At 39.3% G+C, this 25,131-nt stretch overlaps 1 protein-coding gene across 1 annotated transcript in view; it reads left to right on the top strand.

The window, feature by feature from the left end:
• usp43a (ubiquitin specific peptidase 43a) overlaps positions 1-25,131 on the top strand; it is a 477,870-nt gene that overhangs the window by 406,566 nt on the left and 46,173 nt on the right. The window contains exons 8-9 of the mRNA XM_072242187.1: positions 3,612-3,723; positions 15,603-15,706. Of these exons, the coding sequence (XP_072098288.1) occupies positions 3,612-3,723; positions 15,603-15,706 (216 nt within the window). The remainder of the gene's footprint in view (positions 1-3,611; positions 3,724-15,602; positions 15,707-25,131) is intronic.

The following is a 25,131-nucleotide window of genomic DNA, read 5'->3' as shown; positions in this document are numbered from 1 at the left end:
GTGTTGGCGCATGACCAAGTGGTTAAGGTCTAGTGATCTGAAGGTTGCTAGTTCGAGCCTCAGCTGAGGCAGCGTGTTGTGTCCTTGAGCACGCACTTAACCACACATTGCTCTGCGACGACACCAGTGCGAAGCTGTTTGGGTCCTAATGCCCTTCCCTTGGACAACACCGGTGGTGTGGAGAGGGGAGGTTTGCAGCATGGGCAACTGCTGATCTTCCATGCAACATTGCCATGGATTTGCACCTTGGAGGGCATGCCCAGGCCTGCGCCCTGGAAACCTTCCAAGGTGCAAATCCATGGTCTCACGAGACTAACAGATGCCTATATATATAATTTTTTTTTATATAGCAAGTTTCCAAGCAGTCTAACAGTAAATGATTTCATAATCCCTTAGTCATTGGTTACAGCATGAGTATTGGCTCAATTGCTGTAAGAATTTTTCCCATTGCCTTTTAAATCATGCAAGTTAAATGTCGTTGTTTTGATAAACACAAGAGATTCTGCAGATGCTGAAATTCTAGAGTAATACACGCAAAATGCTGGAGGAACTCAACGGGTCAGGGAGCACCTATGGAAAGGGATAAAGAGTTGATGTATGTTTCAAGCTGAGAGTCTTCATCAGGACATGCCTCTGTGTGTGTGTTTGTCCTTTGTTAAATTTGCAAAAGCAATGAAGTGCTCTTTGCCAGATGTAAACTTTCATATGAGGGTTTGAATTCACAATCTTCTGTATTCAAGGAATAAGTCTTGCCACCACATAAATAAGTAAATGAAAGGTATGGTACAGCCATGGCAGTCTTGAATCATTGGCAGGAAGGCTTGTCTTAACTCAAGCTTGAATAGTCCTTTTACTCTTATGAAAGCACATTTATAATGAGACGGGATCCTGAAGTACCCCTATGAACTGTGCTTTTGAAAAGAGAGAGAAAGAGAGATATTTAACACCAACAGCTTGTTTGTAAAAAAGAGAGAGAGAGAGACGAAGACTAACGGTTGGACTGTCACTTTAAGGAACGAGAAAGAACTGGTTAACTGTTGGATTTCTGCTGAAGTGGAGCTAGCACTGAGCAGCTCGTAAGTTGTCCTGGTGACCGAAGGCAGCACAATTTAATGGACACTCAATAATATGATTTTCGGCAGGTTGTTGATACTTTCTTTAAGGATTTTTGCCTGCTTGCATTTCTTTCACAGAGAGAGGAAGGAGGAGTTATTTGAATGATAGGTGGTACCCAGTACGGGGAGATAAATAGGAGGTCAGATGATACAGACCTCAGACACATGTTTGAACACTGAATAAGCATTGTTGTGCCCGCAGGGAAAGTGGGTTTTGGAGGATTGATCAGGCGGATCGATCCATCGCTCTTGCAGTGGAAGGAGGTAAAGGGTTGACTGGTGGGGAGTTGTCCATGTGTCCACCCTCACCTGGGGGATAGCTCCACCACAGAAAACCGGTCCCCTTTGTTAAAGTCACAGTCGGTGACTTTGAAAGGATTTCGAAGGAAGACGAGAAGATCGATGGCGTCAGCTCACCTGAAGACTCAAATCTCTCCCTCTCTCTCTCTCCACCACTACTCAACTCAATACCATGAACTGAGCTGAACTGAACTGAACTGAACTCATCATCGTAAGACTGTATCTCCTTACCCCTAGACCTAAAGAAACTTGGTTTTTCATACATATATTTTCACACTTACTGATATACTTACTTATATATATAATCATTGCTAACCTGTTTGATTTATCTACATTTATATTACTGTATTGCGTAGTTACTAATAAATATTATTAGTTAATAGCAATACTGGACTCCAAAGTGTTTTCTATCTCTGCTGGTTCTTTATTCCCATCACAGGGTTCGTGACAATAACAACTGGATTTTTTTTCCCCTGTAATGTTTCATTTAACTTGTCAAGTATAATTGCTGTGTGTTTGAGGAACTGCCACAAAAAGGTGCAGAAATCTTAGTCTACATTTTAGAAACAAAATATTGTTTGCTCTTCACCTGTGGATTAATTTCAGTCCTTTGGAGCCTTCCTCCTTCAGCCCTCACTCTGAATCCAGTTCTATGCTTTACCATGTTATTTGAAGATGGCTTCATATGGGTCATAGATCTGAATTATCAAAGTGTGCTGATGACAGAAATAGGCTTTTGAAACTGCGAAACAACAGAATTAAATGTTAACTACTTTGGCTGCTATTTGATTATAGATAGAGGCTGAAGAAAGTTCTCACCTTGTGGACCTAGTGGCTCAGTAGTTGGATGCACCCTCTGCCTTTACACTGAACTGCACAGTGCAGCAAAGTTTGGAACACCTTACAGAAGAACTTGATCTCATTCAGCACGATGATAGGATTCTCAAAAAATAACATTCTAATCTGTACCTACAGTAGGAAGGAAGAAATTGTGTAGATGTTTTAATCTTCATTACTGTAAGTCTCCAACCCATACAGTGGATTTGGCGATAAAGTATTTAGGTCATGTGTCCGCATCTCATTCCTGTGCCTCCAGTTAAATAACACATCGACACTTACTAGTTTGGTTGGATAATAACCATTCTGTGGAACTTTCCCTTGTCACAAATCACTGTTTAACTGCAAAGGGAAAACTGGAGGAAGTTGGTTTATATTGTGTTTAACACATATCTGTTCTTGATTGGCTGTGGATTGATAGAAAATGTGGATATTCATTTTAAGATAATTTGACAGAGTATTAGCATTCTAAAACACCTGTTGGCACCTGGTATTTTCATATCAAATTTTTGTGCATCACATTGTGTGTTTTGTCTGCTAAAGCCACTCTGAAAATAGAAATTATTTTTGCTATTTCAAACATTAATCTGTATACTAGTACTGAGTTATCATGCACTGGTCTTTGAGTTTTTGTATCTTTGGAGCCTGGCATTAAATAGCAAACCAATATAAACAAATGGATGCTATTTTGGATTGGAAATACCTTTCAATGTATTTTCACCTGTTGATCTCTTTAGAAACTATTTTTTCATATTAAAAAATTACACACAGTAAAGAGAAGAACTCAATCCAAAATGTGAAGAACTAAACAGTAGTGCCTTCTAGTGACATATTTCAAAATTACAAGATTTTTAACATAGTATTATTGCCTTGAGAAATGTATTCTTTAGCAACAAATTACCTCAGTCCTAGTATCAGTTGCAATTCCTGAATGACTTTATTTCTAAATGAAAATGTAATATATTACAAAGCAATTCATTTCATTTATTTATTTTTGATGAGTTATTTGTATAGATGTTCTGTACTTATGTTAATTAACAAAGGTCCCTTCACAAAGTGTGCAAATAAATGAATAATTCAACCCTTTGTGCTTTTGTACTGTACGCTAGAGAACAGCCACTAAGCTCTGCTCTCCCTTAACGATCTCACTGAGGAATCACTCTGTTGACAAGTTTACCAAGTCCTAATTCAGCTATGAAAGAAAATTACTTGCTGTAGTGAAACCTGTTCTGGTGATACTTTTGCTCTAATAGAATTGAAATGCATTTAACGTGTTTGTCTTGTTTCAACTGTACTAACCAGTGAGTATCTATTAGTCCATCATATTTTACTGAAATAATTCTCTGTTGATCACTTTAGGTTTGGTCCACCGTTTTTGTTACGGGAAGATCGCTCATTAACCTGGGAACAGCTACATCAGTGCATCCTCAACAAAATGTACTATCTGATGAAAAATGAGACACATTCACAGGTCAGTTGAGATAACTGCGAACTGCACAACTCAGGGACTCTGAAGTCAATCAGACAAAAATGAAAGAAAAGATATAAAATGTGGGTAGTAATTTGTTCAGCAAATGTAACTTTTATTTTGAGAACATCTGCCATATGATCTGATATGATTCAGATCAACATTCATATCTGGACTGTGTTAGAAGTGGCCAGCAGAAAAGCAGCATTGCAAAAGCAGTAGATGTGTTACAAAATGGAAATTATTCATATATTGTTTTACAAAGTGGAGAATTGGGTATTTTTGGACTTGAGCAGATTCCATTTATGTATTCTCATAAACAAAACTGACCAATAGGACCTCTGCTTAGCAATAATGAAGCAGTTCCACAGCAGGTGCAGCTCATCTCCTCGTCAAGCTGCACAAAAAACAATCAGATGATGTAACACCAGGTTTCATCCCCAGGGGAGGTAGGTGGGCTACACAACTGGAAGTCCTTGCGCAATATAAGTCTTTGCCTTTCCTCAGGAAAGTACAACTTCTAACTGTGAACAAGAAACAAATTCCAATCATTGTTAAAATAAAACACAGGATATGTGCTCGCTCATAAGCCAGTACCTAAAGTCATTTCATGAATAGGATTAATGTAAGCTGCCAACTCCCAATGATTGCTTCCTTTCTGAAGGATGAAAGATAAACTCTTGATCTCTCAATCTACATTGTCAAGCCCTTGCACCACACTTTCTGTATATCTATAGTATTATATTCTGCATTCATTTTATTTTCTCCCTTTTCTACTACCTTAGTATACTTATTTATTGAACAATTTGTGTTGTGTGCTGAGGCAGCAGGCTGAGGGTAGCAGACACCAACAGAATCAACAACCTCATTCGTAAGGCCAGTGATGTTGTGGGGGTGGAACTGGGCTCTCTGACGGTGGTGTCTGAAAAGAGGATGCCGTCCAAGTTACATGCCATCTTGGACAATGTCTCCCATCCACTACATAATGTACTGGTTGGGCACAGGAGTACATTCAGCCAGAGACTCATTCCACTGAGATGCAGCAGTCATAGGAAGTCATTCCTGCCTGTGGCCATCAAACTTTACAACTCCTCCCTTGGAGGGTCAGACACCCTGAGCCAATAGGCTGGTCTGGACTTATTTCCTGGCATAAATTTACATATTACTGTTTAATTATTTATGGTTTTATTACTATTTAATTATTTATGGTGCAACTGTAACGAAAACCAATTTCCCCCGGGATCAATAAAGTATGACTATGACTATGAATTTGCCTAGATGACATGCATACAGTAGTTCACTGTTCCTTAGTGAATGTGACAAGAATAGAAAAAAATCAGTCATCTAAAGTAATATCCATAAATATGTGAAGGATTACTCCATGGTTCTGGAGTTTAGATGACAAGTACTTAATGACTTTCATTCGGGTATTAATTACTTAATTTTGATGTGGCTTGTATTGCACTCTGCACACTGGGCTTAGATGCGGTTATAGACAGGTGGTGAGAGTACGTTCTGAGAATGCATTAGAAATAGAAATGAACCCTACAACCTTGCTCGTAAAAATAAAATGTGAAATCTGAAGTATTTTTACCAGAAAAAGAATTGAGGCTTCCTAGAGGTCACTCTGCACGTTAGTGCTTAACAGTTCAGAGTAGAGAAGGTTTAAAATATTCAGCAATACCCTTCCTATTAAGCATGTTTGCTAGAACTTGCATTAGGATGGCATAAACGCTATGCTGGTCTCTGAAGGAAAGGCAATTCAAATTGCCCGTAAGGTTCTGACTATTATTACAGAATATAATTTGGATTCATTCAAGGTTGCCAGAAAACTAATAGCGATCAATATCTGCAAGGACCTCTTGAAATCCGAAAATGTACCTGGTTTTTGATTAATTATTACTTATAAGTATTTAATTCTAGTGAATTTGTGAAGAAACCACTGCAATTCTTTTTGTTCTTATAACTTCCGTTACAGCTTCTTCTGCTTCCATGCATCTGGTTGTAGCTGGCAAGCACTTAACTACTTCCTCACTTGAATGGCATAATTTTCTTGCTAATACTAAGAGCAAAATAAGTTGTTTATTTGTTATGTGCCTGGACATGCAGTTGGGTGACTGTAAACTATCCATAGCTCTCCATTAATTTGATCGTATTTTGACTGCCTTCCAGTCAGTACTTTTCCACGAATTTTCATTGCTGCTAAGTAAATGCGTACCAGCAAAAGGATTGTAAGATTAGTTGAAATTCAGTCTGGGATTCCATCTTTAATCAGACCCTTGTTGCACATTAGATTGGATTTTCTGTAACTTTCCTCGTTAATGAAAGAAAAATCATAGAATCATGCAGCGCAGTGTAAAGCCATTCAAACCAACCTGACTCTGCTGCATGTTTGGAAGAGTTTGTAAATGAGTTCCATTTTCCTGTTCTTTCCTCATAATCCTGCAGTTTCTTTTTCCTCCATTTTGAATATATATATACTTCCATTTGGAAGGTTATTGTTAGATCAATTTCCACTGCCTTTTCAAATAAAATCAATTCAGATCAGACAATGAATAAATAAAAATTCTTCTAATTTTCTTTTTGACTTTTTTTTCTGCCAGTCGTATCTGCAACCTCTTGTTCCTCGGACACTGGAGTCCATTTTGTTCCTTAAATGTGTTCTTACATTTATTGAAATTATGACTAATCTGTGACCTAACTCTATATTCCATAACAAAAATCTGTCACTTTCAGATTTAATATTAGCATTTATTTCACATTATGAATTCTATTATCTCTGAAACAATTCTGGTAAATCTCTTTTATACCCTCTTCAATTCACAGAATTGGATACCATGCATACTCTGATGGTGAATTGGTAATAATGGGCAGTGCTCAGCTTTACATGTGTGTGGCATAAAAGTGAAGAAAGATCATGCAGTGATTTAACTGTATATCATTTGCCCTTCTGTTATGATCCCTACGATGCATTGAACAGTAGTTTGCTGCATGTAGTTGTTTGTAGCAGTGACTCAAACAAACCAACAAAACTTGGAGGCTAGGCACAGGGATGTGGGGAGTTAATTCTGGTTGAGGCATCTTCCATAGAATCCAATTATAATGTTCAAAGTCAAAGAAATGTATTTGATCCTTCATTAGTAACTAGCAAAACAAGCAAAAAAAAACTAATGAAACTAAAACTAACAAAATTAAGCAGGTTGATCCAGAGATGCAACACACAAAAGTTGCTGGTGAACACAGCAAGACAGGTAGCATCTCTAGGAAGAGGTACAGTCGACGTTTCGGGCCGAGACCTTCAGTCTCGCCCCGAAACATCGACTGTACCTCTTCGTAGAGATGCTGCCTGGCCTGCTGCATTCACCAGCAACTTTTATGTGTGTTGCTTGAAATTCCAGCATCTGCAGATTTCTTCATGTTTGCATGATCCAGAGATGAGGGCGTTAGACTATGAGGAGTGATTGAATCGCCTGAAACTTCACTTGCTGGAATTCAGAAGAATGAGAGGAGATCTTATGGAAACATATAAAATTATGAAAGCAATAGATAAGATAGAGGCAGGAAAATTGTTTCCACTGATAGGTGAGACTAGAACTAGTGGACATAGCCTCATTTTGCGAGGGAGTAGATTTTTTTAAATATATAAAAGCTTTTTTTATTTATATAAAGGGTAAAAGAGAGTTGAGGGTAGATATAGGACCAATACAAAATGACGCTGGAGATATTGTAATGAGAGGTGCAGAGATGACAGAGGAATCGAATGTGTATTTTGCATCAGTCTTCACTGTGGAAGACGTCTGCAGTATACTGGGCATTCAAGAGGGTCAGGGAAGTGAAGCTTGTGCAGTGAAAATTACAACTGAGAAGGTGCTCAGGAAGCTTAATGGTCTGAGGGTGGATAAATCTCCTGGATCTGATGGAATGCACCTCAGGTTCTGAAGGAAGTAGCTGGAGAGATTGCAGAGGCATTACCAATGATCTTTCAAAAATCAATAGATTCTGGCATCATACCGGATGATTGCAAATGTTACTCTGCTATTTAAGAAGGGTGGGAAGCAGCAGAAAGAAAACTATAGACCTGTTAGCCTGACATCAGTGGTTGGGAAGTTGTTGGAATTGATTGTTAGGGATACGGAGTACCTGGAGGCACATGACAAGATAGGCCAAAGCCAGCATGGTATCCTAAAAGGAAAATCCTGCCTAACAAACCTACTGCAATTCTTTGAGGAAATTACAAGTAGGATAGACAAAAGAGATGTAGTAGACGTGGTGTACTTGGATTTTCAGAAGGCCTTTGACAAGTTGCCGCACATGAGGCTGCTTTGCAAGATAAGAGCCCATGGAATTACAGGGGAGTTACTAACATGGGTGGAGCATTGGCTGGTCGGCAGAAAACAGAGAGTGGGAATAAAGGGATCCTATTCTGGTTGGCTGCCGGTTACCAGTGGAGTTCCACAGGGGTCGGTGTTGGGACTGCTGTTTTTTATATGTATGTAAATGATTTGGACTATGGTATTAATGGATTTGTGGCTAAATTTGCTGATGATAGAAAGATAGGTGGAGGAGCGGATAGTGTTGAGGAAACAGAGAGCCTGCAGAGAGACTTAGATAGTTTAGGGGAATGGGCAAAGAAATGGCAAATGAAATACAATGTTGGAAAGTGTACGGTCATGCACTTTGGTGGAAGAAATAAACGGGCAGTCTATTATTTAGATGGGGAGAGAATTCAAAATGCAGAGATGCAAAGGGACTTGGGAGTCCTTGTGCAAGATACCTTAAAGGTTAACCTCCAGGTTGAGTCGGTTGTGAAGAAGGCGAATGCAATATTGGCATTCATTTCTAGAGGTACAGAATATAAGAACAGGATTGTGATGTTGAGGCTCTATAATGCACTTGTGAGACCACACTTGGAGTATTGTGTGCTGTTTTGGGCTCTTTATTTTAGAAAGGAGATACTGACATTGGAGAGGGTTCAGAGAAGATTCACAAGAATGATTCCAGGAATGAAAGGGTTACCATATGAGGAACGTCTGGCAGCTCTTGGGCTGTATTCCCTGGAGTTCAGGAGAATGAGGGGGGAATCTCATAGAAACATTCCAAATGTTAAGAGGCCTGAACACATTTGATATGGCAAAGTTATTTCCCATGGTAGGGGATTCTAGGACAAAAGGGCACAACTTCAAGATTGAAGGGCGTCCATTTAGAACTGAGATGCAGAGAAATTACTTCAGTCAGAGGGTGGTAAATCTGCAGAATTTGTTGCCACGAGTGGCTGTGGAGGCCAAGTCATTGTGTGTATTTAAGGCAGAGATAGATAGGTTCTTGATTAGCCAGGGCATCAAAGGGTATGGGGTGAAGGCAGGGGAGTGGGGATGACTGGAAGAATTGGATCAGTCCATGATTGAGTGGCGGAGAAGACTCGATGGGACGAATGGCCTACTTCTGCTCCTATATCTTTTGGTCTTATTTAGGGTGGAGATGAGGAGGAAATGCTTTCCCCAGAGGGAGGTGAATCTGTGGAAGTCCCTACCCAATGATGCAGAGGAAGTTACCTCAGTACAGATATTTAAGACAGGATTGGTTAGATTTTTGCATAGTAGGGGAATTATGGGTTATGAAGAAAGGCAGGTAGCTGGAGATGAGTCCATGGACAGATTAGCCATGATCTTATTGAATAGCGGAGCAGGCTTGACGGGCCAGATGGCCTACTCCTGCTCCTATTTTTTATGTTCTTACAAATGAAGTTAAACACAAATGGTTAATTGAAAATTAAAGGTCAATAAAAAGGCATCACCATGACCTACTCCCTAGTCCTAAGCTAACCAGACTGATTCTAAAAAGTATGAACACGTAATTAAAACTCTTCACTTCTACTCCGTCCCCATCCACATGAGTAACTACCAAAATACACTTAATAAACATGGGACACGGAGTACAAAGCAGATAGAAAACAGATATATGGCTCCTACACTGTCTGTATTGCAAGAAGAAGCACTGGAGATGGTACCAGGGCAGTGGTGGATGCAATCCAAATCTAGAATGGTGGCTCTCCTTTGGTCAGATGCTTAAATTCTTCCTTAACGTGTGAACTCTGATGGATGACTCCCTATCAAGATGAAGATTGAAAGCAGCTGCTGTGACATTGGTTGGGTTTGATTGCTTATTCTGCTGCTAATAGTTTATTCAGTTAACACAAAATAATCTGCAGATGCTGGGGTCAAAGCAACACTCACAACACGCTGGAGGAATTCAACAGGTCGGGCAGCATCAGTGGAAAAGATCGATCGACGTTTTGGGCCAGAACCCTTCGTCAGGACAAAGGGTTCCGGCCTGAAACGTCGATCGATCTTTTCCACTGATGCTGCCCAATCTGCTGAGTTCCTCCAGTCTGTTGTGAGTGTTAGTTTATTCAGTTGTCCCCTGTAGTAATATCAGTTGCATGTCAAAGAGCTCATAAAAGTTCTGTAAAGTAAGACAGGAATTGCACTGTCAGTTGAATAATTGAGTGAGAAAGAACTAAAGGCATGTGTGGAAGGCAGGGATTGATATCAAAACTGGAGCTCAGTGTGCAAATGCACATATCGTAGATGAGTTGGAAGCATGAATTCAGGTGAAGGGGTATATTGTAGTAACCATCGCAAGGACATAACCACTACCCGAACAGCAGTAAGTGCAAGAACTTAATTATGATTGCTTTGGAGAGGCATATTAGTATTGATCTTGATGTGCACTTAAGTATGACTGGGAACTTATGCCTAGTAATTGGTTTCACCTGTTATGGGTGTGCTAAACATGTTTTGTGTGTGGAACTAAAACAAAATCAAAGGTCATCAAAAACAATTGTACACCCTTGTTTTAAGAGAAGACTGTCGTGCTTTTCTCCCATGTTGTTGCAGTCGAACACAACTTCTGCATTTACTGGTCGTCTTTCCTTGCTGAGCAGCCAGCTGTCAGAGTATTCATTTGTTGCCATGGAGACGAATAGCTTCATTCTGCTCCGACACTTTAAGAGCTTATGGAGATAAAATAAAAGGCAAGGTGGTGCTGCTGGTGAGAAAGCTGGGGGCAGTGGGAGAAGGAAGGAGCACACCCCACCCTTGTCCCTTAGCAGGACGTGGCAAAGGCCGACAGTCTTTCGTCACAGGTAGCTAGAAGCCGCTGGGATCAAAGTAGCACAGGACCAGAGGTGAAGCTTCTTCCACTGATCAGATCAGTGCTACTGATAATTATATTTTCCTTAATTTAAAATATCTGAGGGAGATGCTACACCCAGCAGTGATGACCCAGTCTTACATCTAGTTCCCAATGTTCTTTATGATCTGTTCCATTTTCTATTGTGAGTAAAAAAAAACAAAAGTTGCGAGTCATAGACTATGCATCCAGTTTCACTTGGCAAGAGCCATGCATATTAATGATATGTATCAAAATGATATGCATATTAATTTATCAAAAGGACAGGCAGGTAGGAAGAGGGGATGGTGTGGCTCTGTTGTTGGCAAAAATCGTTAGCAAGAGGCGACATAGGGTCGGAAGGTGTTGAATCATTGTGGATAGAGCTAAGGAACTGCAAGGGTAAAAGGAGCCTGATGGCAGGGATGACAGCAGAACAGCGATGGTGGGGATTTCTGGGAGCAGTTTGGAAGGCGCAGGATAGATACATCGCAGAGGAAGAAGTATTCTAAAGGCAGGATGACACAACCATGGCTGAGAAGAGAAGTAAAGAAGAAGGGGCTGAGAGAGAAAGTGGATCAGCCATGATGAAATGACGTATCAGGCTTGGAATTAAAATGTGTGGCCACTGGGAGATCCTGCTTTCCCTGGTGGACAGAGTGTAGGTGTTCAGCGAAACGATCTCCCAGTCTGCATCGGGTCTGGCCAATATATAGAAGGCCGCATCGGAAGCACCGGACGCAGTATATCACCCCAGCCGACTCACAGGTGATGTGTCGCCTCACCTGGAAAGACTGTCTGGGGCCCTGAATGGTAGTGAGGGTGGAAGTGTAAGGGCATGCGTAGCACTTGTTCCACTTACAAGGATAAGTGCCAGGAGGGAGATCGGTGGGAACGGATGGGGGTAACGAATGGACAAGGGAGTTGGGTAGGGAGGGATCCCTGCGGAAAGCGGGGGTGGGGGGAGGGAACATTCTCCTTGTTGAAATCCTGAAATATGTACTGCATCTTCCTGCTATGTTTTTAACTTTGTGCTTTCAGTAGAATTGGGGGTATCCTGTCAAGTCTTACTCTTTGTCTTGTTTTCTTTATTTAACAGCCCTGAATCCCTGGTGTGTTTCTACACAGTCAGAGTGTTATCTCCTTGTAGTATTTTCAAGCATCAGAACCAAATACAATTCAGCTACTAAATTCCAGTTATCCTCTATTTATCCAACATTCTCTCTGTTAAGAATTTCTCACAATTAGCAGTAGGCTTTATTGATATATTTGTAAAATTGTTCACTATTTGTAATCCTCTTTTGCATTCTTTAGTCATGCTCCCTTGCAGAATTCCTTATATTTTTCCCCATCCTTTCTTGTTTACTGCTCTTTTACTGATACTGGTCCATATGGTGCTTTCTTCAATTTTAAAGTCTGTCTGACTTGGTTAAGTGCCAGACAAATTGAAAATAGTGTTTTGGGGGAAAATTTCATGCCTTAAAAATATTACACTCATCTTTGGAATAATTGTGTAACTTTGACTCAGTGCTGTTTGTGCATTAGTTGATGGAAGCCAATAAAAAGAAAAGCTATTAGACGGACTAATGGATGAATTCAACACCTTTTGTCTTGGTGGCAGCCACGCTGTAGTACATTTCTTCTTGCAGAACTAGTAATTTAACCTGCACAATGCTGTACTGAACTTTATAAAATGACCTGGGTGCACTACCCCCATACATTAAAATCCCATTTTGGAGGTGGCAGCGAAGGTAATAAAATAAACTCTCCCTTGACAGCAAAGCCATTTAAAAAGTTTGAATGTATTGGAAGCATCTCAGGGAATTAACCCTAAAGTTGAAAACAACTACTTGTGGTGACTGCTTGGATCATTACACACATGGCAGGAAAGAATCTGTGCACTCAATCAAATTCATCTTGCATGTGAAACCTGACTTATAGATGACACCTAGTTTGAAATTGAGTGATACAGACACGAAGAAAACAAAGTTTATTAACTGTTATAGTTTGTAACTCCAAAACATAAAGCTAAATGAAAGCAAAAACACGGAGCCAGGAATACGTGTTTACATTAGTTTTGTTTTATTTTAGCGAGGGATGCGCATATGACATAGTGACGTAATGATGTTTACCATTTATGTACTTTTACATATAACCCATAATGAACTATTTAAACAAAGAATGCTTAATTAAGCTATATAATTACAATATTACTCAATTATTATGAAATATTAAAAACACAACATTAACTTTCTTTTTGCTACTGCTGCTTCTGTCAAAGTTGGTTACTGTTGCTTATCTCACAGGCAAAGATCAATCTGAATTTCTCTGCAGCATTGAGGAAATCTGCAGCACTCCCAGCAACATAAACAGTGCTTCTGTCTATTAATGAAAGTGTATTATTAATTGCACATCAGTGTATTGATCCCCAATTCTACTGCCAAACAATTATTAAGTGCAGTCTCCATGCGTGCTGTAAGAGGGCAGTCCCATCATGACTCACCATTAACACCTGGTCTGCAAGAGCACGAGCAATAACATATTAGCCTTAACATATTTTGATTTCTTTTAAATTAATAGCCAAATTTAAATTGCAAATTAACTTAGCTGTCTCCTGACAAACATACTGCTATCCTAGTTAATATTCTTTGAAAAGTAATGTGTTCCTTTTTTAAAAACAAAAGCCAACCGGAAATAAAGACAGTGTTACAACAGTATACACTAAATGACTCCTGCCAGAAAGAGTAAGATTGGTTAAAACTAGGGGTTATAAAAGAGTTATACTATCAACTTGGCTGTATTGAGTATTTCTGCTGCTTCACCGTTGAATTATACAAATACAAATGTAGTTTAATTAAAATCTGTAGACATTTAATTACTTCCATAAGCTGATGCACACTTGGCAGACAATATAAGAAGTGCCGTCTGAGAAAGAAAGCAATCTTACTGTGCTGATAACGTAACTGCCAGCTTATTTCTAAGATCATCCAATCTCTGACTGTGTAATTAGCTACATGTACATTGAAGTCAAAGAGAATTTAAATTGCAAGCCACATACAGAATTGATATTGCACTGATGAAATAAAACATTTCTGTGTTCACTGAGTGAAACCTTTTGACAGGCTTGATTTGAGGTTTGTGTGAGTGACAGGAAATGGAACTCTCATCTCATGAAGTAATATGCAAAATCTGTCAAATTTTTAACTTGCATTTATTTGCAGCCATCTGGTTGAAATTTATTCAGTACCTTGAAAAGCCACAAATGAGAGCTGTCTCACATATTTTCCTCCACTTCAAGAATATTTTTCCCTTCTGATTCCCTTGAGGAGATTGATTTAAAAGTGTATCCTACACTGAGCTAAATATTCATGTATATCGTGCATTGAATTCCAAAATTAGCTTTCATTATCATACCTACAATAAGATGTTTGAAAAATGACTATAAATGTGGACAACACAATACTACATACTTAGTAGAAGCAATCAAGGATGAATTCCCACTCTGTTGACTCCACTAGATAGTAGGTTTTGCAGTCAATCTTCAGACATTGGTTTGGACAGAACCCATTGTCAACTGTTCCGATCATGGGGACCTGATCCTGTTCTCCACAGACATCTACACACTCCCTTTACCAGCAAGCATTGCTCAGTACATCTCACATTAACCTAGTTCGCAGAAATGGGCATAAAGTACTTTTATTCAGTGTGCTTTATTGACATCAGCCCGCCAGCTACTGTCAGGTAAGATTGCTATTATTGAGAGGGAAAGAAACAGTCCACAACCATGACCCCTAGATGCTTAGGTTCCTCAGGATTGAAGATTGCGTACTTTTTGGTTCTGGGATGACTGACAGAGCTAATTTGGAAGTTACAGACTCTGCCACGGGCAGACGTGCCTGAAGGCTTAGGCAAGTGTAAAATACCATTTATGCTACAACATCACAAGTTAAAGTTTTAGTATAATAATCCTGAAGGTGTGAGAGGAAAAAATAGTAAGGTTTATTTTAAAACTAGGTTAAAGTTTTCTCCAAACTAGGAAGCTCTCACATCCCTGTGGATCCCAACACAGCAGTTGCATAAATTGACATACTATTCCATAATGTGCATTCAACAAGCTGTCAAGATGGAAATGACCAACTGTGTGAAACAAGGCTTGCCACAGGCATACCTGACTCTAGTTATTTTAATCACCGACAGTGATCTGATGGTGCTCAAATTCCAAAATAAGTCTTTTTGCAATATTTCCTGAGGCGTTCTTTCTTATGGAAACAAAATTTTGAAGCAATTTTATATGTTTTTGGCTTTGCTTTTGAAAGAAGTTTTTTTTTCAGTGCAGGTTATTGTTTGACAGGTCTGAATTGTAGAACTGAGTTATACTTCAGTGATTTAGCTTGTACCAAATGTAAAGGACTTGCAGGAAATGAACTTGGATGTCTCAGTCTTATTTGTTGAGAACTTGTCTCCACTATGCCTAACTCATCGTTAATTTGAGATTTCTTACTATAAGACTGAGTAACAGGATGATGGAAATGGTGATCTGTTATTGGAGACCCAGTACATTTCATATAAGGTAATAGATTTAATATAATAATGCAACTTTGGTAATATGTTTCTTCAAGCAAATCTGATTGATTTACTGAAACAGCAATGCTTTTTACAAATATATATAAAAAGTCTGCATGAGCATGACCAAGCTTTTTCTTCTATGTCAGAACTTCGGACACTCTTTCCGAATACGAGTGGTTGGAGGATTGACAACCAACTGTTACCTCTCTTCCCAAGAAAATAGACCACTCTGCCAGCCAGTAGCTGACAGGTGAGATATACATTTACCTTATGATGCTTCCATTAAACCAGACTGATGGCTAATTTTCTGATTAACCTTTCTTTAAAATTTTTGCTGTGTTTGGACTTAATTTTAGCAAACTGAAATAAAAACAGAAAACGTTGGAAATGCTCAGCAGATCCAGCAGCATCTGTGGAAAGGGAAACAGAGTTAACATTTCAGATCAAAGACCTTTTATTACAGTTTGTAAGCTTGTTCATTTAATTCTTATTGTGCCTGCTGTTTCACATCAAACATAAAATGCCCTTGATAACATATCAAGCAAACTATCCTCATAATGAAAATGTTGTAGCAATACACATTTTCAAGAATACAGTCTAAGAAGAAAGGAATGAAAATATTTGCTCCAAGATTTCACCATGTAGGAATATATACATTTATTTGTTAAATTTGGAGTACTCGTAAGGATTTTGTATGCATTTAATATCTAATCTGATACTCCATTGCAGCATTAAGAGGGTGCTGCATTACTAAAGTTTCAGTTTCTCATATCATTCTGGTAGGATTATAATAGTATTTATATATCTTTATAGCTCAGACGTCATTTTTATTCTCTGTATGTTGAAGATTGCCTGTTGATACCAAAGCTGTCCTTTGTTTTGTAAAATAAAGTTCATGTTGAGTGCTGGCAAATTGGTAATACATAGACTGCCAGGCAACTGAATTGGATCTTGTTTCTACTGCGCATAACCTCATGAGTACTTCTGCCCATTCGGAATCTGTTTTCTTCATCAAGTTGTCTTTCTGAATCTCTGTGTGTTTACCATCAGGACTCAGTCCTGATGAAGGGTCTCCACCCGAAATATCAACTGTTTATTGATTTCCATAGATGCTGTCTGACCTGAACTCCTCCAGCATTTTGTCTGTCACTATGGTTTTCCAGCATCTGCAGAATCTCTTGTGTTTATGAAATTAACAGTTTGTTGTTGAAATTCATCGCTGATGTTATTGAAAAAAGAAAATCAGTCATTTTGACTTGGACTGGCCTCTATGTGACCCCTGAACCACTAATGTGGCTGACTTTTAACTGTTCTCTAAAATAATCCTGGAAACCACTTGGGTTTCGAAAAACAGGATACTGACAGTCTCACAGAAGAAATTAAAAATGGTCATGAAAGGTTAGCTCTGCTAGAAAAGACTAGAAGAAAAGAGAGTTATGTTTCTATCATGGGAGAAGCAGGAAGAACTCTGTGATGTGCTTCATCCCATTCCTATAAATGTGACATTGTTTCAGTAGCAAGCTTATTAAATCAACAGGAATGTAAAATGCACTTAGCATAAATTACACCTGCATGTTATAACACCGTTAGCACAATGTTGCAAGGGTGAGAAATTGTCAAAGGTAAAACAAAGCCAAATTTTCGCTCATTTTCAGCCCATTTCAGTCAAGCTCTCTTCCATTTCCATTGTCTTTTTGTTTTATTAGCCATTTGACCTTGGCTTAATGTAGATATTTTTAATTCACAGTCCTCATAACATTTAGACCATATAGAACAATACAACATAGTACAGGCACTTTGACCCATGCTAACAGTGTTGACCTTTTAACGGACTCCCAAGATAAATCAAACCCTTTCTTCCTACATTACCCTCCATTTTTCTTTCATCCATGTGCCTATCTAAGAGTTTCTTAAATGTCCCTAATGTATCTGCCTCTATCACCACCCCTGGCTGCACATTTCGCACATCCACCACTCTCTGTATAAAAAAAAAACCTACCTCTGACATCTCTCTTATGCTTTCCACCGATCACATTAAAAATCTATCCTCTTGTATTAGCCATTGCCACACTGGGAGAAAGGCACTGGCTCTCTACTCTATCTGTGCTTTTGTCATCTTAAAAGCTTCTATCAAGTCTCCTCTCATCCTCCTTTGCTCCAAAGAGAAAAACCCAAACATGTTCAAACTTTCCTCATAAGACTTGTTTCCCAATTCATACAGCATCCTGGCAAATCTCCTCTGCACTCTCTCTAAAGCTTCCACAATCTTCCTACATTGAGGTGGCCAGAACTGGACACAATATTCCAAGTGTGGTCTAACCAGAGTTTTATAAAGCTGCAACATTGCCTTGCAGCACCTGAGCTTAATCCCATGACTAACAAAGGCTAAAATACCATACATTTTTTTAACCACCCTATCAACTTGTGCAGCAACTTTGGGATATCTGTGGACTTGGACCCAAGATCCCTCTGTTCTTTCACACAGCTAGAAGCCCCGCCATTAACCTTGGACTATGCTTTCAAGTTTGACCTTCCAAAATGTATCACTTCACACTTTTCTGAATTGATCTTCATCTGCCTCTTCTCAGCCCAGCTCTGCATCCTGTCAATGTTCCATCGTAACCTACAACAGCATTCTGCACTACCCACATCCTTCATGTCATCTGCAAACATACTGATCACCTACTCATCAAATTCATTTATAAAAATCACAAAGAGCAAGGGTCCCTGTGAGTCACCACTTTTCACGGAGCTCCAGGCAGAATACACTCCATCTACCACCACCCTCTGCCTCTATGGGCAAGCTAATTCTGAATCCACACCACCAAATTTCCCTGGATGCCATGCTTTCTGATTTTCTGGATGAGCCTACCGTGGGGAACCTTGTTGAATGCCTTAACAAAATCTATATACACCACATCCACCTTTCTACCTTCTTCAGTTTGTTTTGTCACTTACTTCAAAAAGCGAAACAAGCTTCTGAGACGTGACCTTCCCCTCACGAAACCATGGTATCACTTATCAGAATGTGTTTCTTCAAGTGCTCGAAAATCCTGTATCTAAGAATTCTCTCCTATAGTTTGCCACCGCTGATATAAGACTTCTTGGTCCTTAATTGCCACGATTATTACAATTACCTTTCTAGAGCAAAGGAATAACATTGGTCATCTTCCAATCTTTTGGTTTTATTCCTATAGAAAGTGAGGAAATAAAGATCATCACCAGCAGCGCATCAACCTCTTCCCGCACTTTCAGGTAACCTTGGGTAGATCCGGTCTGGCACCAGGGACTTATCTCTCCTAAAGTTTTTGAAAAGTTCAAACACTCCCCCTGTCTGAAGTTCGGCATTAGCCTAGGGTTTGCTGACCCCACACTCGTCAAGGTTCATCTCACTGGTGAATTCTGAAGCAAAGTATTCATTAAGGACCTCCTCTACCTCCTCCAACTTTAGGCATATGCTTCCTCTTTCATACTGTAAGGCGTTTCTTCTTTTATGTTACTGCGAAGGCTAACAAAATGGCTCTTTGTTATGTTATAATTAAAATGGCCCTTCTGTAATAATAACTGCGATGTAAGGAGTTCTCTCTCTCTGTGCTTGTTTGGGTTATATTATTGATAAGAGAGGGAACTAGCCAATTGGGATAGATGTTATTCTTTCTTGTGTGTCTATAAGCTATTGTTTCGCGGGGTTTTGGCGCAGAAGGCGGATGGGGACAGAGTGAAGAGATGCGATGATGTAAGTGGGGGTCCGAGGCCCAGGGTCTTCGGCGAGGAGAGGAGACGAAGACAGGCTTGTGTGGAGCATCTGGTCGACCACTGTGGTTGGTCCCAGGCGGTGGGTCGAGGGGGTCGGAGGGGATCGAATGGTGGAAAGAGGATTCCGTTACTTGAGCTTCAACTGTTGTGCATGAAGTGGTTGAACTTTGATAAGTTTGGCGCCTTTTATTTTCCTTTTATATTTTATCTCTATTAATTACATAGTTCCAGTAAGTAAGTGTAATCTTTTAATCCCATATGGTGTATTGTCTGTTATTTGGCGGGGTGGGATACATCACATTGCATCCACACAAACTTGATTACCTAGTTTGGCGAGGCCAAAGGCTGCTCCCCCGAGACGAAAGCGAGTTGAGCGAGCCTGAGGCTTACCAGGGGGCTACAATACCTAGTCAGTCCTATTCTAACTTTAGTCATCTTGTTGTTTTTCATGTACGTGCCTTTAAATTTCCACTAATCTTACCCACCAATTGCTTCTCTTGGCAAATGTTAAAAATCCATTAGAAATGTTTCTGAAACTGTGAAGGTACAATTTCAGTGCATGAAATTGATTCTCTGTTTTGTTGCTATTGAGAGAAGCCACTGATTTTCAAGAATTAGGAAACAGGGTTGGAACGCTGGTGCAGAAATATGAGAGTGAAAGGAGTGTAAGCTGACAACATGCATTAGTTGAAATCATTGGTCCAAATATATTTTTAAAAACTTCTTTTCTTTACTATCTTTTGACTGTTATGGATTTGGGCAAAGATACCAGGTAATTTATCTCGCCGGTGTTTCTGAACAAGGGTGAGCACCCTGTCAACACTAGCTGGATTTACAAACAGGAAAACCACACTTCATTTCATCAGCCCTGTAAAGAGAGCTCGTGTGCCTTGCCAGTCTTCTGTGCAGTGCATTGTTGTTAGCCACTACATGAAGAAATCTAATCTCATTTCTATCTGCTAAATATAACCAGGTTCTTTCTGGGCTAACTTAGTTCCTTTTGGTGGCGGGGGGAGAATTGCTGGTGTTATTGGGGAAATTTTATTTTGTTTTTACTTACTGAGATGGCATGGAATTGGCCCTTCTGGCCTTTCGAGCCACAGTGCCTAGCAACTGCTGATTTAACCTTAGCCACATCACGGGACAATTCATAATGACCAGTCAACCTACCACCCGGTACGTCTTTGGACTGTGGGAGGAAGTTGGTGTACCAGGATGAAATCCACACAGTCACGGGGAGAACGTACAACCCCTTACAGCCATTGGCTGGAATTGAACCCATGTTGCCGGTATTGCAGAGCGTTGTGCTAACCCTATGCTACCGCACCACCCATATTTAAACTAGCTTGACAGGGATGTAATAATCTGAAGGGAGAACAGCTAAGTTGGAAATAGAAGTAGGATTTCAGAAGAGGGGATAATTAGGAAGCCAGTAAAAATGGAAAAGGGAATAGTGACTGGTGTAAAAGTAACCACAGTGTATTGTAGCAAGCACAAGCTAAAATGGAAAATAGACTTGAAGTGCTGGGGGAATTCAAAGCTCTTTATCTGAATACATGCAGTATTTCCAACAAGGTAAGTGAGTTGATAGCACAAATATTTGGTTTGTGAGTTGATGAGTTATTTTGGTGTGATCTAAGAGCATTTAACATTTTGGAAGGATACATATACAGGAAAAAGGGTCACAGAGGACAAGGAAGAGATCACAGCAATGCTAAGAAATTACATTGGTTCAGAAGATCAAGATGTTGAATTGGTTTGGTGGAGTTAAGAAACAATAAGTTTTAAAATTTCGCTGTTGGGAGTAGAAACTAGATCCCCTAACAGTAAATATACTATAGGAAAGGAAAGGTACGTCGCATCTGGAGTTTCTCCGGTTAGCGGACGATTTTCCTCCACGCCTCTCTGTCGTAGTGGGGAACCACGTACGAGGCAAGTTACAGCAGTGGTTTGCCATTGCCTTCTGCTGGGTGAATTTCCAAGGAGAGCACCAGCTCGTGACCCAGCACAGATGGAAAGCATGCAGGGGAGCCGACTGGATTCGAACTCGGGACCTTTTGTCCCGAAGTCCGGCACTGATGCCACTGCGCCACATAGGACAGAGTAAAAATCTAGATATGACTTATAAGAAAAATGGAAGACAGAAAGCCACTTAACCTGGCATCTGTCCTTGGAAAAATGCTAGAATCCATTATTAAGAAGGTAATATGAAGATATATATAAAAAATTATCAGTGAATAAAATCAAAACAAGCCAACGTGGTTTTATGAAATTGAAATTGATTTTGACATATTTTCTTCTGTTCTTTGAGTGGAATAAAGAGGGTGGATGAAGGGGAATCAGTAGATGGACTATTTGCAGTTCCAGAAAGTACCACATAAATGATTAATCCAGAAGAGAAGAGTTTCACAGATGTCAGTGCTGGGGCCTCAATTATCTATAATCCATGTAAAGGATTTAAATGAGGGAACTGAATGGCCTGTAGCCAAATCAGTGATACTACAAAGAGCTGGCAAGATGTTAAGAGGACACAAAGTCCCTGCAAAAGGACATAGTTAAGAGAGTGAGCCAGAAGTTAGCAGTTTGAGTATTATGTGGAATTTTTTTTGATTATTCACTTTGGAAGGAAGAATGAAAAGTGGATACAAACAGAATGAGACTACGAACTGTTATGGTACACACATCCCATTGCATGAAAAACAAAAAAATTGTACCATTAAGCTGCAGCAAGTAACAAGTAGTAACACTGAAATCACAAACTTCGGCCTTTATTGAAGGGACTTAGAATAAGAAGTCAGTCATTTCAAATCGAGGCAAAGAGAAATTCCCTTTCTGAGGATCATGAAGTTTTGAAATTCTCAAACCTAGAGAACTGGAGAGGCCAAACCAGTTAACATATTGAAGATGGATATAGTTAGACATTTGAAAGTACTAGGGAGTCAAGAAGTATGGAGGGAGATAGAGTGGTAGAATGTTTGCTCAATCATGATCTGATTGAATGTCAGAGCAGGCTTGAGGGGCCAAGTAGCTTAGTGCTCTTTTATCTTACGTCCTCAATGTATATGTCACACCTATATTGCAGGCTAATTGCATAGAAACACACACAAAATGCTACTGGAACTCAGCAGGTCTGGCAGCATCTATGAAAACGAATGAACGGTCAACGTTTCAGGCCAATACCCTTCTACAGGACTGGAAAGGAAGAGGGAAGGTGACAGAATAAAAAGGTGGGGGGAGGGGAAGGATAGTTGGAGGGCGATGGCTGAAATCAGGTTTGGTGGAAAAGGTAAAGGGCTGGAGTTTTCCCTCATTTTGTGTGTTGTTTTGGGTTTCCAGCATCTGTAGAATTTCTTGTGTTTAATCACATAGAAGCCAGTTTAACAAGACATCTGAAGTTTCCTTCTGTATTATTTTAAGAGATGAGGTGAGACTAATTGCAGCATTTGATCCAGTGCTGCATCAGGGAACTTTGGTAAAATTAAGATCAATAAATATTAGGGATTAAACATTCCAATGATTGCGATCAGACTTCACACAAAGTGGTTCTTGGAGGTCCGTCATCCTGTCTCCAAAACATGACCGTAAGGGTTATGCCATTAAAGTACCAGACAAGATGATTTTTAAAAAGAGTCCAAACAACAACTCTTGATATTCAGTGGCATTCCCATCACTGACACCCTCAGCATCAATATCTTGGGGGTCAGCATTGACATACTGGTGTGAAGAAAAACAGAATTTCTACACCAAGGTCTGAAAATAGATATCTATTTATTTTGTATGATAATATAAGGCAAGCTTAAAATCGTTCTAATTTTGGAGTTGTTGAGTTTCCTCATTGAAAATATCAATGACAATTTAATTATTTTCTGTAATCTAGCTTTCATTTTTATCTTGCCTTATTTAGAAAGGTGCTTGATTTCTGTTTTATCTCCCTCTTTTCCACTATAAATCCAATTTCCCTCTTTTAAGCACCCATCTCTTTTGAGATATTTAATGTCATGTCTATTTTCCCCCACACTTTCTTCCACCCGTCTGTTAACTTTATGACTTAATTATTAGTTTCCAAATGTTGTCGCCTTCCTCCATATTTTTGCTTCTGCCTCCTGTTACAGTCATGAAACTTATTGGATCTAATCGTGTTCTCTACAGGATAGAGAAAATTGCAGCATATTTTCGTAAGGCCACATATAGGCCGTAGCTGTACAAGATGACTATAAGTAATTACTGCAAAGCACTCAGGCTTTATCAGTTCTGACAGCAACTGGGTTCTTTATTTGAATTTATCATGCAGTAGTTCAAATCTTTGGTTCAGCTCTTGGTTTGTAACTCATTGCAAATGTAGAGACAAGTTAAATTTACAAATTACATGGCGGATCAAAAGTCAAGAATTTAGAGCCTGGAGTAATATCTTCCATTTAATTTCAACTCATCATGAGCCTTTCTAACTTGCAGCATTGGCAGGCATATGATTGATGCAATTTTCAAGTCTTTTGTTAGAAATTTTCAAAAGGCAGTCTGTCTTTTGTCAGTACATGTGCAGAAGGTCTCTGTAGCCTGAATAGAGGACAATAAAGTGGAAAATCCAATAGTTTTTTGCCATTGTGTGTTGCCTTAGAAATTTCTGTTCTTGCTTTTTAGATTCCAACATACCATCATTTATACTTGTGTAATATAGTTCACTAACATTTGTATAAGACAGGAATGTCCATCTCTGCATGAGAGAGGTAAATAAACACCACAGCAAATGGTCAGTAACTCAGGGTGCTGCAGTATTCTTTTTGGAAACCCATAATGTCTAATTCAGTAACTTCGTTTCTCCAGTAATCTGAAACTAAGCTATCTATATGCACTTTTAAATATTTACTGTTCATTATAACCTGTTTAGAATGAGAAATTCATATAACACTCAGTGGCCGTTTTATTAGGTACACCTGTACTCTTGCTTGTTAATGCAAGTGTCAGGCAATCATGTGGTAGCAACTCATAAAAGCATGTAGACGTGGTCAAGCTGCTCATTTATTGTTTAAACCAAATATCAGAATGGGGCAAAAATGTGATCTAAGTGACTTTGATAGGGTGGTTTGAAACTGCTGATTTCCTGGGATTTTCAGGCAGATTTTCTCTAGAGTGTACAGAGAATGGTGCAAAAAGAACAAAAAATACGCATCCAGGCATGGCGGTAATGTGGGTGAAAATGCCTTGTTAATGAGAGAAATGAGAGCAGAACAGCCAGATTGGTTCAATCTGACAGGAAGGCGATAAAAACTCAAATAAAAACACAGTGGAGTGCAGAAGAACATCTCGGAATGCACAATATGTCAAACCTTGAAGTGGATGAGCTACAGCCAGCAGAATACCGCACAGTGTATAAAATCTTCTACTTAATAAAGTAGTTATTGAGTGTCTATCTTTTTGTCTAAGTATACAGACACCGTGTATTGGATACTCGGAGATTATTCATGTTTCCATTGCTGAGGACTAAACGTGAGATTTTTAAGGAACTAATTTCCATTGATCTGATGGGAACAGGATCTCATTTACTCTGGGGCATTATATACTGTTCTGGACTAGTTGATTCTGGCCTGAACTACTAATTGTATAGTATAGCTTGTTTTACAGGTCATAAAGAACAGGACATTCTGTATAGGAAAGTAGATAGAAAAATAATTTCCTCTGGCTAAAATTCAGATTAGGAAGCATACTCTTAAGATTATAGCTAACTTATTAAGGTGATTTCAGGGATAATAAAATTTGTGGTGGAAATTTGAAATACATTCCACTAAAAAACTGTTGAAGCTTGGGAAAATGGAGAACCTTAACTGGGGTTGATAGATCATTTGTCAGCCAGGGACATAAAGGATATGCAGTTGGTGTAGATCAGTTAGGGCAGGTTCTAATTGCATTGTCAAACAAGCTCAA

This window comes from Mobula birostris, chromosome 24 (assembly GCF_030028105.1).
Source record: "Mobula birostris isolate sMobBir1 chromosome 24, sMobBir1.hap1, whole genome shotgun sequence".
In the NCBI taxonomy this organism is placed as follows: domain Eukaryota; kingdom Metazoa; phylum Chordata; class Chondrichthyes; order Myliobatiformes; family Myliobatidae; genus Mobula; species Mobula birostris.
This window is presented reverse-complemented; position numbering and strand designations above follow the sequence as displayed.